The following is a 13,193-nucleotide window of genomic DNA, read 5'->3' on the forward strand; positions in this document are numbered from 1 at the left end:
ACCCCCCCCCCCCCCCCCCCCCCCCCCCCGCCTTCCTTCCAGTGTCAGGTAAGAATGTAAAAAATGGATTTACAACATGGCTATAATGCATTGAGGCCCTCTGCAGGCTAAGATCACTCATTACACTTCAGAATCACTAATGGCACACAGGCTGACATCTGGTCTCACATCTCAATGCTTCACTTTGCAGCAGCACAGTCGGCTTCCCCTGCAGCTGGAAAAGGACACAAAGAGAAGCTCCTTTCTGGAGACCAGCAAAGGGAACGCATGGAGGCGTACACAATCAACCCCACATAACAGGAGGCCTCGGATGATCTCGGTACATCGATGCATATTCAAAGGAATCACAGAGAGATCTGTGAGCATAGCTGCTCGGTGCCAAGACTCGTCTGTGTTCGGGAGAGAAGGCTGACGGATAGACGGACGCAAAACCAAAGCAGACGAACCTTTCACGTCACGCGCAAACATCCAATACCAGCATCTTGTTTACTTTCAGCCCACACTAATCCGGACATTGAGTGAATAAATAAATGTTTCATGGCTTGTTTTTTTTAGCAAATATACAAATTACAGTACAACAGGACATGCCTTGTGCAGATAGCGATCCTTTATGTGTTATGATATTAAATGAGTATGTAAGTATCATACATACACACGGCTGTATCTTGAGATTTGAGGGCAAATGTGAACCGAATAAAAAAAGTGGAGGCTAGGGATGCTATTGTTGCATCAGACAAGAGCACACACTACAGGCAGCACGCAGTACTTTGGGGGGGTTCTGGCATGAACCTGAGAAAAAGGTTCATTTTTCATATTTTACACAATCATATGTTCATGCATCTTTTAACTCCCACAGAGACACAGAGAATATTTAGATCTCAAGATAGACAAATGCTTAAAACTCAATCAGACAATGTCAGGAACTAAACCTTGATCACAGAATAGCCTACATTACATTTTGGAGAAAAATATTTCAGATCAAAGTGCCTTTCATCTCCCTGCTGCACACATAGACGTGCAGCTCGCTCAGCTGACGGCTCCGTGGAGGGAAATAAATCAGCATCAGGGCTCACAACTAACCTTTACAAGTGGTGACCAGGCTGGCAAGCGGACGTCAGCTTTTAGTTGCCGAATGTGAAAATATGGTTGTCATTTGTAGTCACCTTACATTTTGAGTCATTAAGATACGATGCAGTTGCACGTAAGCTGACATGAAAGAATTTAGGCTTAATTACAGTAACGGAACAATATTCTGTGTCGTTTATGTTTTATCCGATATATTACAGAATTTGAATCTTAAGTGTCCATCAAGACACTGGTTTCTCGTTCATCCCTTTTAAATTGAGTTGTTCTGGTTCTTTGTGCTGATTCAGATCACGGATCCGTTGGCCCTTCAGCATTGAAGTCTTGGGTTGTGGGTTCCTGAAGCGACCCCAACATCAACCTGCAGTCTGTCTTAATGCTGCTTAGACAGCTGAATCCCTTTTCACACACAGACGAAGAGACATACAAGTCATCATGTAGCATCAAAATGTGGACAATACATATTTAAACTGTATTTATTTTGCTGTTTGCTGTCCCAATTTTATTATACGTTAAAAAGTGGTTGGCAACTGTTCAATCAGACTGACCTACACACACAGCCCAGGCAATGTTTTTTTTGTCAGGACCTCCAAATAAAATCAATTCCTTATTCGGTTTTCTCTCCACTCCAGGAGCAGGTAGAGTGTCCCTGCTTCATCTTCATCCAGCAGGTTCCTCCAGCTGCTTATGAGGGATCCCCAGTATATTCTACCATGTGGCCTCTCCACCTCTGTCTCCTTTCAGTCCTCTGTTCGCTGGTAACCCCCCCCCCCCAAAAGGAAACGTGCCTGAATCGCCTCAAATAGCTCAATACAGAGTGAATCAGCAGCTCAACATCAATGTACAGCATTGAACTCCTCACCCTGTCACGAAAAAGGGACGCTACATTTAAATAAATCAAGATGTCTGAATTGCCACTGTGCTCTCTCTTTCTCTTTGCCACACAGTCACGCATAACAAGCACATCACCGCCTCCTCTGAGCAGAACCTGCAGCATACGATGCATCGATTCATGTGAGGAAAAACTCCCCCTTTCTCAGAGCAACAAGTCACGGCCCTTCTTGTTATGGCATGAAGCTCATCAGCAGACGTCTGCTTGCTTTATAAAATAATGGGACACACCACCTTGCACAGAGAGAAGAAGAACGGTCTCGGATTGCAAGGTGTTTGATCTTATTCTAACTGCATCCCACACAGCTGGAAAAGCTCAATACATCAGTGGGAGGCAACAGTCACGTAACAAACTATCTGCAAACAACAGAGAGGGCTCTGAAGTTCTGATGTCGTTCTCCAAGCCTCAGCTGTGCCGTGATGTATTGTACATCGATACCACAAATAAAGAGAGAGGACATGATGCCAAGGTGCCGGTGCGTGAAGACCAAACGGCTCGCAGCCTCCAGGGTTTCCATGCCAATCTTAAAGGAACAGTGTGCAGCATTTAGGGGGATCTATTGGCAAAGATGGAATATCCCATTAATAAGTTCTTTATTGTACAATCACCTGAAAACAAGAATCATTGTGTTTGCCTTTTCACAGAGTCCTCCGTGTTCCACCGCCATGTTTCTACAGTAGCCCAGAATGGACAAAACAAATGTTTGCCATTTGGGTTTTTCACATCAGCCACAGTAGTTCTTTTACACGCTTGGCATTATGGGAGAAGTTTCCATTGGTCGCATTATGTAACCTCACCGCTAGATGCCACCAAATCCTACACACCGCACCCATAACTTAGCTCTTCTTACAACCATTTTCTTTTCTTTTTTACAAAAAAAAAAGCACCTCCTGCCACATACCATGACATAGGCTTTTTCCGTACACAAAACACATGTAAACAGGATCAGCAGAGTTCCATGACTCGTGGATAATCTGAATCACCTCCTGTGTAGATATATTTAGGGTAAAGGCGGCATCGGGCCGTCCTGTAAGAGAGTGAGATGCTGCTGACGGAACATAAACCAACACACCCTGATTGATTTACCCGTCTGTATAAACTAGCCTGTATTAAAAATCAGCTGGTAATTGAGATCCACTTAAAAGGGGCAGAGAAATTCAGTTGTTTGTAGAACCGCCCTTAGACATAAGACAACTATTTTACAAGCAAGTACCAAACAAAGGCAGCTTGAAACACTTGTGTTCCTAACAAAACAAATCAGACAAAATAAAAACAGCCATCCTAACTCAGTCACAGTCAGAAGAGATGCCCTACCTTGTCAGGTCACATTTGAAGAAAAGAAGAAAGTCTTGAGCGGCAAAGCCTAGGTAACACAAAAGCTTACAAATATCCTTTTAAAACGTCCAGTGTGCTGGTGCAGAACAATAACGAACCGTAATGCACATAGGTATATCCCCATTAAAATGAACACAGCACTGTGACACTAGCTGCATTACTATGATGTTTGATCACCTTGAGCAATGCTGTATGATTCACCAGTTCTGTGTACACGGTACCATTGATATGGGCGGTGGCTGTTAAAGATTACAGGAACACACAGAAAGTAATAGAGGGGTAATAACCAATACTGCTTGTAACATGTCACTGATTTGAAACTGGTCCTTTCCAGAAGAACCCCGCGCAGCATCAACATCGACACTGATTTGTGAGAGGAAGTCCTCTAGTTGATTTATAATAAGGCCTCGTGTCTGTTCCACTGTTGCTCTCTTGTCCACCGTTAAAATCGTGTCGATGGCTCCATGAAAGAAATTGGAAGCATCAGTATCAGTATAGTTGCTGAACTCATCCGATGCCGACCTGTTCTCCATAAGCAAACTTGTTTTAAACCGCTGACAACTGCTAGCGAAAACATGCAACAGAATGTTCAGCATCTTATCAAAATGTCACTTTGGAGACACAGTTTACTTCTAGCTTCAGTCTAAGAACCACATTTCTTCTGACAAAGTTGCTCATCTTTATGTACCGTTGATTCAACACGGAGAGTTTCTCGCCCAACCAAGCCTCCGACTGCCAGTCACCTGATAGTGACCGTCTGTGCTCACTTCACAGCTGTATTGCTACAGTAGTGGGACTAACTTGAGTCCTTCCTTATAGCTTCCTCTTATCAAGTTAATTAGCTACACCTATACGCCAACATTATATCAAGACTAGAAAACTGAATCCTGTACTATTCAAAGATGTTGCTGGGGACTTAAAGATGTACAACAAGTCCTGGCACTGTGCTTGCTAGGTTTCTAAACAAAATATGAAAAAAAAACATGTTTTTGAGAACATCGGTAGGGTTAAAGCCAATTTTAAGTTTGGCAGTGAGCCAGCTTCAGCTGTGCTTTGGTTTTTTGGCAAAGAGCAAACTTCCTGTGTACACATTACACTGTCACACTGAATGACTAATGAGCCTCCCTCCTCCATAAATAAACAATGAAAACAAACAGATGTAACAGCTCGCAGAAGATCGCACAGTCTACTTACGGCTCGTTCCAAATCATTACACAGAAACTTCTTATAGATTTGGGGAAGGTTTCCGATTCTTTAAACAAACAGAAGCAATAGTAACAGAAGTCTGTAGCATCAAGGACCAGGGCCGGCATTCATCAAGCAGATCAAAACGACACATTAAATCATCCACATCATGTCTGACGCGGACTATAAATACTCAAAAAGAATTGAGAGGTGTGTATGAAGTGTCGATTCCTAGAATCTCACGAAAGAGTAGAAGTCTTCTTTGTCCTGTATTTTATTCGGAGCAACTACGCTGCGGATTCAAGACATTCAAAAGATTGGCTGGCTGTTCGATCATTTGCAATGCATCACTTGTGGGCGTACGATGACCTATTAAAGCACAAGCTAAATAACTGATCAAAAGCATCCGACACTAAACATTTCTGAAGGGATCCCAAACTAAATATAACATAGACATCAGTGTTCAAACAGAGACTCAGAGTCTACAAATGTATATCACAATATACTGTACACCACAACTAGAGCTGTAACTGACGATTGTGTTCACAATCAATTCATCTGAATATTAAAGTAAACATTTAGTCTAGAAAACATTAGAAAAGCCCAAGGTGATGTCATATAATGTCTTGTTTTGTCTGTAAAAAGCCTAAATATATTTAGTAAGAGCCAGAGAAGCAGCAAATGATCACATTCAACAACCTGAGACCATCAAAAGCACTAAAACAAGGATTTTTGCATTTCATGTGACGTGACAAAGTGTTTCTGATGTTGGTGCAAACAGTACAGTCAAATCCATCCCATGGCTCATCTCTCTACCACTGTGACATTTACACCCTTCACACCATAACGCCCGCCCACACACTCAATAAGGCCCAAACGTCAGTCCGGTGGGCAGGCAGCAATGAAGCCGTCACACGGCGTGGATGTCTTGAAACGCTCTCTGCTAAATCCAGACGCAGCGATCACAACATCACAGTCAGAGTCGAGGGTGTATTTACCTGAACCACCAGCAGAGGTCTTACAGTGGACAAGCAGTGACCACCCCCCCCCCCCCCCCCCCCCTCATCCAGAGAGGGGGAGGAATGACGCCACACATTAGTTTGTGAAGAGCAGCACAGAGGTGGGAAGGCTGCATTTGTCCTTGAGCAAGCAGCGCTGGTATTTAAACCCGACTCTGACTTCCAGAGACGTTCTGCTGACAGCTGATTAGACTGATGGATCACGACGCGGTGCAACCATTACTACCGTTATGAAGCCCCATGTCAGCTCACTCCATTCTCTCATACTCTCTCACACACATACACACACACCCTCTAACTGAGACTGAAAGCAGGCCGCTGCAGAGCTGATATGCAGTACAAAGAAGGACAGATTGATTTCACCGCACCTACTCTTTAAAGGATTACCTACAGTAAGAGTTTTTAACCACAGAGGCAGAGGGATGCTTTGACAAGAAGGTCCCCGTGTCGAGGGGTAAACTGGAACACATGTCTGCAGACTGCAAAGTGCAGTAAGAGGTGGTGGTGGTAAAGGGTTGGAAAAGGTGGAAATGTGTTGTGAAAGAGGAAACATACAATTCTAGGAATAAAGGTGGGTATGAAATGAATATAAAGAAATATTCTAGTGCTTTATCAAGTGCTTCATCAAATCCACTTCAGCCTCAGAAAATGGATTCTGGCAAGGAGGGGAAGATGGGAAAAGAGATTCCTAAAATGTTGCTTCTGCTATAGAAAAAGAAAGCTACCGAGGATTCAGACGAACATCCGGGGCGAGAGATTTGTGGTAACGTACCCAGCAGTGACGTTCTCTTCAGCTATCTGTGAATCACCTGACCTCAAACAGATGGCTAGAACTCCAGGAAGCAGAAAACAGGCACCGTTTTAGATGAAGGGTTGCGCATTTAGCCGTTTGTTTTTTACAGGGTTCTGTGTTTGCTGGACAAACAGCTTGTGTTCATCTGTAACGAGGGACGACTATTTCCGTATGTTTTCCGTGACTCTAAACCACGCCGTGTCACATTCTTCCGATGGTAACTCCAGCGATGCCGTTAGGCTTGTGAGAAACACAAATGTAGGATATTAATCACAGCAGGTATACATCATTCAATGAGACTTGGCATGGAGTTCAAATATTGGTTTCGGCGGGGGACAGAGCGTGGGAGAGGACTCACTAGAAGAGTCACTGCCCAACAGTTGAGCAATAAATGCAGTGTGTTATCCAACCACTGCCGCAGTCTATGCATCCCCTCCCTGTCCCCCAGCAAGTAACGCACAATACATGCACCGGCATTGTCAGGATGCATCGCCAAATGACTTTTAAAATATCTATAAAACGGTCTGATGGTACTAATGCACCTCAAGAGATCTTGGTGGTATTTATATCTGTCAAGTGCCCCATCGAGCAGCAGAGTTCACCGTGCACTCGAGTCACAACGGGCCTCGCACTAAATCACATTCACACGGACGTACCAGAGGCCCGTCGAGTGGCTGCAAAAAGGCAGTTTTCACTTCGGATTGATGTTTGTCGGACGTCATTCGCACAGTTTTGGATATTACATAAGGGCTCTTTAGATGAATGGCTCCTGCAAGTGCCAGCACAGGAGATGGACGAGAGAGAGAGAGAAAAAAAAAGGAGCATAGCAGTGCATCTGATCATTGCTAGGAGTGATTAGAGCATTATAGATATGGTACGGGTTATCAAAAGGACATGTGTGGCAGCAATTATGAATTATAAACACTCACTAATGTATGGTTCTTGTGGGCAAGACAACAGCAAAGGCTCATCAAAAGCGTTTGTGCTGACAATTAATTGTGAGAGGATTTAAAAACAATGTCCCGCTGATAGCATGCATTGTGTCTCGCCTGACAGACGGGTGCCGAGGAGAGTCTGATGCTGTCGTCGGGAGAGAGGGGAGGGAATAAGCCAAAGCCACAGGACCAGGAGGGTACGATATTAATCCCTCCACCGCTGCTGCTAAATTGAAATCTTGGCTGCAACCAGTACGTCAGTAGAGCACTACACCCTTTATTCAATCTTCTGGAAGATACGCTGCGACATATTAGGAAAGGCTTTTTATGAAGGTGTGATCGCTCGGTACGGTACGTTGTACAAAAAGCCCTCTGTGGACATTTTAACATGATGCTCCTAAAGCTCACAGCTGTGGAACATTTGGGCAGAGTGGCGGCTTCCAAAAAGCTCCCTAATCATCACAGACCATCTGGAAAACAACTGGGCCGTGCACTGTCCACGAGACAGACAGGAGCAGGAAAAAGACAGAGTGAGCACTGAGTAGGTGTATGCTTTGCCGTGGGAGCTGTTCCATTTTAAGAGCTTCAGAGATACCCATCGCCTAGATCACAGAGCACACCGTGCAACCAATAAGTAGAGGAACTCCATTCGCAAATATGAGTCGCTTTCCACCTGCAGCTGCACCGATCAGCCCTTGTTTTGCCTCTGCAGTATCTCGCCACGAGCACTGTAATGGTTGCAAGTTTTAACTTGAAGCAATGTTAAGAGTTCCTCAACCAAACAATCAGGCTGGTATTTATTACATCTGGCATCAGAGGAGAGCAGAGAACAGCCTCCCGGTGGCTTACGATCATATCTGCTGCAAAGAACTTTCTCACTTGTGCCTCTCCAACTTCTTATCCGTCTGTACTTTCCAACTCTATGGATGAAATATAAAAAGGTAAGCGGACTCGATGGAAGAGGATGCAGGACGAGACTTAAGCTAAGCAGCTCCCTAGGACATATTAAATAGTGAGAAGTCCATCGCATTCATTCTCACAAAATTGGAACACGGCTGGTACGCCAAGTTCTCAGATGATGTGTGGAATAGCAGCAGACCAGCAGCATGACCCCCCCCCCCCCCATGAAGGCAGCGACACAAGCAAAGGGCGGCTCATTGCAGATTACTGCACGGATTACTCAAATTCAACAGCATTTAATCAAAGACACCTCACGAGTAAGAAGCTTTAGGACCAAAGAATCACAGACGGCTGCATGCTCCCCTACTACACCCAAAAGGTCCAATCAATCTTATATATCGGGGATAACATACAACCACGTGCACCTTTTCTCAAAAGAAATACGACAAAAATAAGACTGGGACCGCTGCAGACAAAGAGTCTCTCTGCCTTGCCTTTAGTTTTTCAGAGAATTCTTCCCATAGGATGAAAAAGAGGAACAAGCGAACATTAGCACACACAATTTATAAACAAACACATGCCTCACAAAACCGTCAGGTTACGAACAAGAGTACGATGAACAACAGCCGGGGATTACTTGGTGTGATGTGGGTCTTCACCGAGTCTTAACCAGCACCCTGGGTAGTCGCTGACATCAGAGGATCCTCTCACACATGTGTTCACACGCACAGCATCCATACATCAAAACACACGACACACACTGTTGCTCCAGTGCTAGCCAGATGGCAAGAGACCCCACAGAGAGTGAGACTCGTGAGAGCTGTCTGTCTCCACCGTCAGCACCCGGGCCTACAACACAGACAGTTACAGAGCCGGAGACGGCGATGATGTACAGCAGATCCAGGTCTACTGGTTTCCCTCCTAAATCTCATCCCACACACACACACACACACACACACACACACAAGTGAGCTGCATGAGTGCCGAGCACTGACAGAGTTAGTGAGTCAGCAGCCACAGCCATCAGAGCCTCCCCCTGCCAAGCGGGTGAGTAAACACTCTCAGAGCTCTGCAGTTTGAATGAAGCACCGTCCCTGGTGTGCCATTTGTTAATGTCCTCCATGTGTATTGGGAACCGACACTTCTTTTCAAACATTCCGTCGCATATGGTCGCATATGGTCTTCATGATTATGGCGAGCATCGGGATTATTTTATTGAATATTGAGGACACATTAGTCATCAGACTTCTTACATTAGAGAGTCCATCGCTCTCGACGAGAGAACGCCTCAGAGTGCCGTGTTTCCCTTATACTGTGATATTTTCCCTAAAGGTCGCTTTAAAACTGCCGTTCATCTTTTGAAGTTTGCTTGTGGATGTTTGCACGTTGTCTTGTTTGTGTGGATTTTCTATGGGTCGCTCAAATTTCCTCCAACAGGCAACTAATTATTCCCACATAGGCGTGAACGAGGCCGTCTGTCTTTGTGTCGGCAGAGTGGTGAGCAGTCCGACGCGCCGTAGATCCGGATAAAACAAATGAAATGAACTGGCTCTTCTTGTTGCCTCCATCATAAATCTCACGAAATACTTCCAAGGTGCTACCAGCCGGGGGGGGGGGGGGGGGGGGAGAGCCCGACACATCTATGTGTGGAAGTGGGCTGTTTCACTGCTGATTAAATTGCAAATGAAAAAAAAAGAAAGAACATTTGTTTGCCCCAGCAGTCCTGCTCAGGATAAGGTTCATTAGGTTTGAGGTTAGTTTCAGCAGTGGGAGCTAACAAGTAACATCGGATGAAGCTTTGTTCCTGCCTTAAGGTTACTACATTGTAGTAAAAATGGTCTACTTCTGCTTTATTAGACAATAACAAATATACAGTAACTAGTACACAGTATAGTCTGTTTCTGCTTGTCCCAAAATGTCCATGCTGCTATGTGACGCTTATGTTAAAGCTGAACCATTCCACAAAATTAAATTATTATGGTTATAGTTTTGATGCATTTAGTATCTATTATGGAATTGTAAATACATTTTCTGTGAGGCATCAAATGCACAACATATTATATAGATGCAGCCATTGTTGGACCTGGAATAAACAATGCACACCAGAGAGCTGATCACAAGTGTTGTCCATGCTCATGGCTAAAGTGATCCAAACACTTGGTCACCTCTCTCACACATCACTACTGTGACTGGATCTTCAGGGTTACATAATCGGGTCCGATAGAAGGCTTTGCGCACACATAGAAGCGTGGATTACTACCTGGAGAGAAGGGAGAGCCTTTTAAAGTCCGCCATCACTGTGTGTCTGACAGGGATGGAGGGCTATGTGACAGGAATGGACGGACTCCCACCGCGTTTGCCCTGAAAGATCGAGAGCTAAACTGGATGATCGCACTCCAGGTAGAACTAGAGATTAAGAAATAAGAATCGATGGGAGCTCATTCCTCAGATCGTCCCTCAGCGTCGGGGATTTTCACTCACTTTAGCTGATGTCACTCGTGAAAATGAAAACAAATCCCCGATGCTTGAAGTCTAATCCATTCTTCAGATGTCTGATAAGATGCCTCATTTCACTGACGCCCTGAAGCGTCAGTCTCTGAATTGTCAGGAACTGCAGAGATGAAACTTAGAAAGAGAAGAGGCAAGAACAGAATGCCGGTATGGATGAACGTGGTGGTGTTACCAATCGCTGTTCATCTGTGATCCGGCACACATGTGAACCACGGATTAATTACACAGTTTAGCTTCACCATCACAGTGTGAAATAAAAGTTTACCGACATCGTTATCCGCCATTGGATGCTAGTAGAAAACTATTCATTTAGTATACTGAAAGTGTGTATTTTGAATGGTAGGGTATTTTGAACTATGCTGGGTGTGGAGGCAGTTTCCGTGTTCAAATTTATAACCAACAAACGTATTCCACAAAATGATTCTTTAAAAGGGATGATGATCAAAATGTGTATGATAACAACGAATCAAATGACAACGTGTGATGTGAGAGGGGTCACTTGTAGTGACCAATCACCAGAGCATCACCCTCTGACTCTGCAGGTCTGAGGGGCGTTTCAGCATCTTTCAATTTCACTGCTCCACTCTCACTGCTCTCACCGCATCGTTTCCGGCAGACGCAGCCAGCTGTTTTCATATTTTAAAAAAGTACTCACGGTACGCAACCTGTCCGGCACCAAACAACAGACAAATGTAGCCGATCTCTGGTGAACACAGTGCAGCATTCAGCAGCTAAAGAGTCAGATATTTCCCTCAAGAGTTGGTTGAGAAAGAAAACGGAGCTAAAAGAAAGTGACTATTGGACTTACACAGAAACACATCTTCAAATGAGTGCCAACGTTGCTCAGTAACAAGTTCGCTGATTTTAGAGGAAACTCCTGAAATGTCCTCATCTTTGTCTGGGTTCAAAGGTTTGTGTCTTAAAAAAAATATATGTTTAATTGTCTATCTTTGAGTGACAATTACCACAGCTGATTATTTTTTTTTTTAATTGATCCATATGAGAGCAACCCGATACTCCAACTTGTAACTGTGCAGTCAGCCAGTGTGTGGGCCTTCAAAGGACAAAATGAGGCAACAGCAACACGGAGATCCACGAGAGAGATCTTTCTCATAATTTGCTAAATTTCAATTGACATGCTTTCCACTATTCTGAGTGATGAATTATGCAGCTTTGGAAGTGAACAGCCACATGAAAGCGGTGGCTGCGGAGCAGACGAGTACAATATTCATGTTTTAAGTTGCACTTTATACTGATGAGCACTCGGAAGCGGCAAATTGCCCTCAAAGGACGCTGACAAAATGTTGCCAAATGAAACATTAATAACTTTGCACTAATAAAGCAAGACTTCTTTGTCTCCAGCATTGTGAGGGTCAGCCATTTGAGCCTATACTGCTGTAATTATGACGCGCTCATTAGTCTTCAAAACGAGATGTCAGCTGTCTGATTGTGTAACCTACTGTGCTTCACAAGTTCCCCTCCTTCAGACAGAATATCAAACAATGAGAGGGAACTGCCAGGAGATCTGCATCTGTCTCTGCATCAACGTAACTGCTGTAAACACCTCCTGCATCCACGGGCTAACAATTATAATACATGTAGTAATTAGAGCGATCGCTCTCCGACCAAAATATCAAGCCGTCAAACTGATTTCATCCCCTTCAACCCCATTCGCCCTCCTGAAAGGCCGTCGCAGGTCAACAACCCTCATTAGCAGACAGTGACAGACAATGCTGGTTTAATCACCCCCCTCCCCTCCCCTCCCTGTCTTGTTCAAAGTGAAGCTCGACTTCAAATGTGGAATTATGTGCAAGAGGGATAAAAACAAATGTGCCAGATGGCACAGTCTCATCAGAAACGCTGTTTACGTCACAAACAAAAACAAACTGAACGCATACTGAACTCTGCGGGCCTGTAAAAAAAATAATACTACAAGACCCAAGAGAGGGTTACAGAGAGAACGTCATGAAAACAACATGTCCAGAGGCTCGACTCTCCATGTAGGACACCGCACAGAGCCTCAAAAGGGAAGCCACGACATCTCGATCACCCACTGGTGGCTGGCTGTTAGTTCAGGAAGCTGTTTGACGATCAGCGGAGTCTTCCCTTTTTAACGTCGAGCATGTTCAATTCATCGTGGGAAGACCACATCGTGATTGCACCTTACATTTGATTAATTGTGCAGCCCTAGCTCAGCTGCAGATCTTTGTACTGAAGTGTATTTCAATAAAAGATACCGTAAGTCTCCGAGCTCCCAGCTCTCAACACGAGGTACAAAGTAACCAGACAGGTTAGTCTGAAGGAGAGCGGGAGTGCGGAGTATTGTTTCGGCTCTGGGAGGTCCAAAGCAGCACAATGGCTGGATGGAGTTCAGGGTTCTCTGATTTATCACCAAAGAGCAGGGCTGAAAGCCACTGGCTTAAAAAGTTGTATTAGGACTAATGGATGGGTGCTATTGACCCGTTACTCTCTCCTCAATGAGCCACAGCAGATGGGAAGATACAATGATTCTGTGTGTGTGTGTGTGTGTGTGTGTGTGT

The 13,193-nt window shown here is 44.5% G+C and overlaps 1 protein-coding gene across 1 annotated transcript in view; it reads right to left on the reverse strand.

Annotated features, from left to right (window-relative positions):
• Window positions 1–10,924, reverse strand: part of LOC116389035 (pleckstrin homology domain-containing family A member 5) — a 59,758-nt gene extending 48,834 nt beyond the window's left edge. Inside the window, exons 1-2 of the mRNA XM_031857428.1 lie at window positions 10,919–10,924; window positions 3,290–3,366 (exon numbers count right to left, since the gene is read on the reverse strand). Of these exons, the coding sequence (XP_031713288.1) occupies window positions 3,290–3,366; window positions 10,919–10,924 (83 nt within the window). The remainder of the gene's footprint in view (window positions 1–3,289; window positions 3,367–10,918) is intronic.
• Between the last annotated feature and the right edge of the window lie 2,269 nt (window positions 10,925–13,193).

Source organism: Anarrhichthys ocellatus, unplaced genomic scaffold, assembly GCF_004355925.1.
Source record: "Anarrhichthys ocellatus isolate YVR2014 unplaced genomic scaffold, GSC_Weel_1.0 scaffold2, whole genome shotgun sequence".
Taxonomy (NCBI): domain Eukaryota; kingdom Metazoa; phylum Chordata; class Actinopteri; order Perciformes; family Anarhichadidae; genus Anarrhichthys; species Anarrhichthys ocellatus.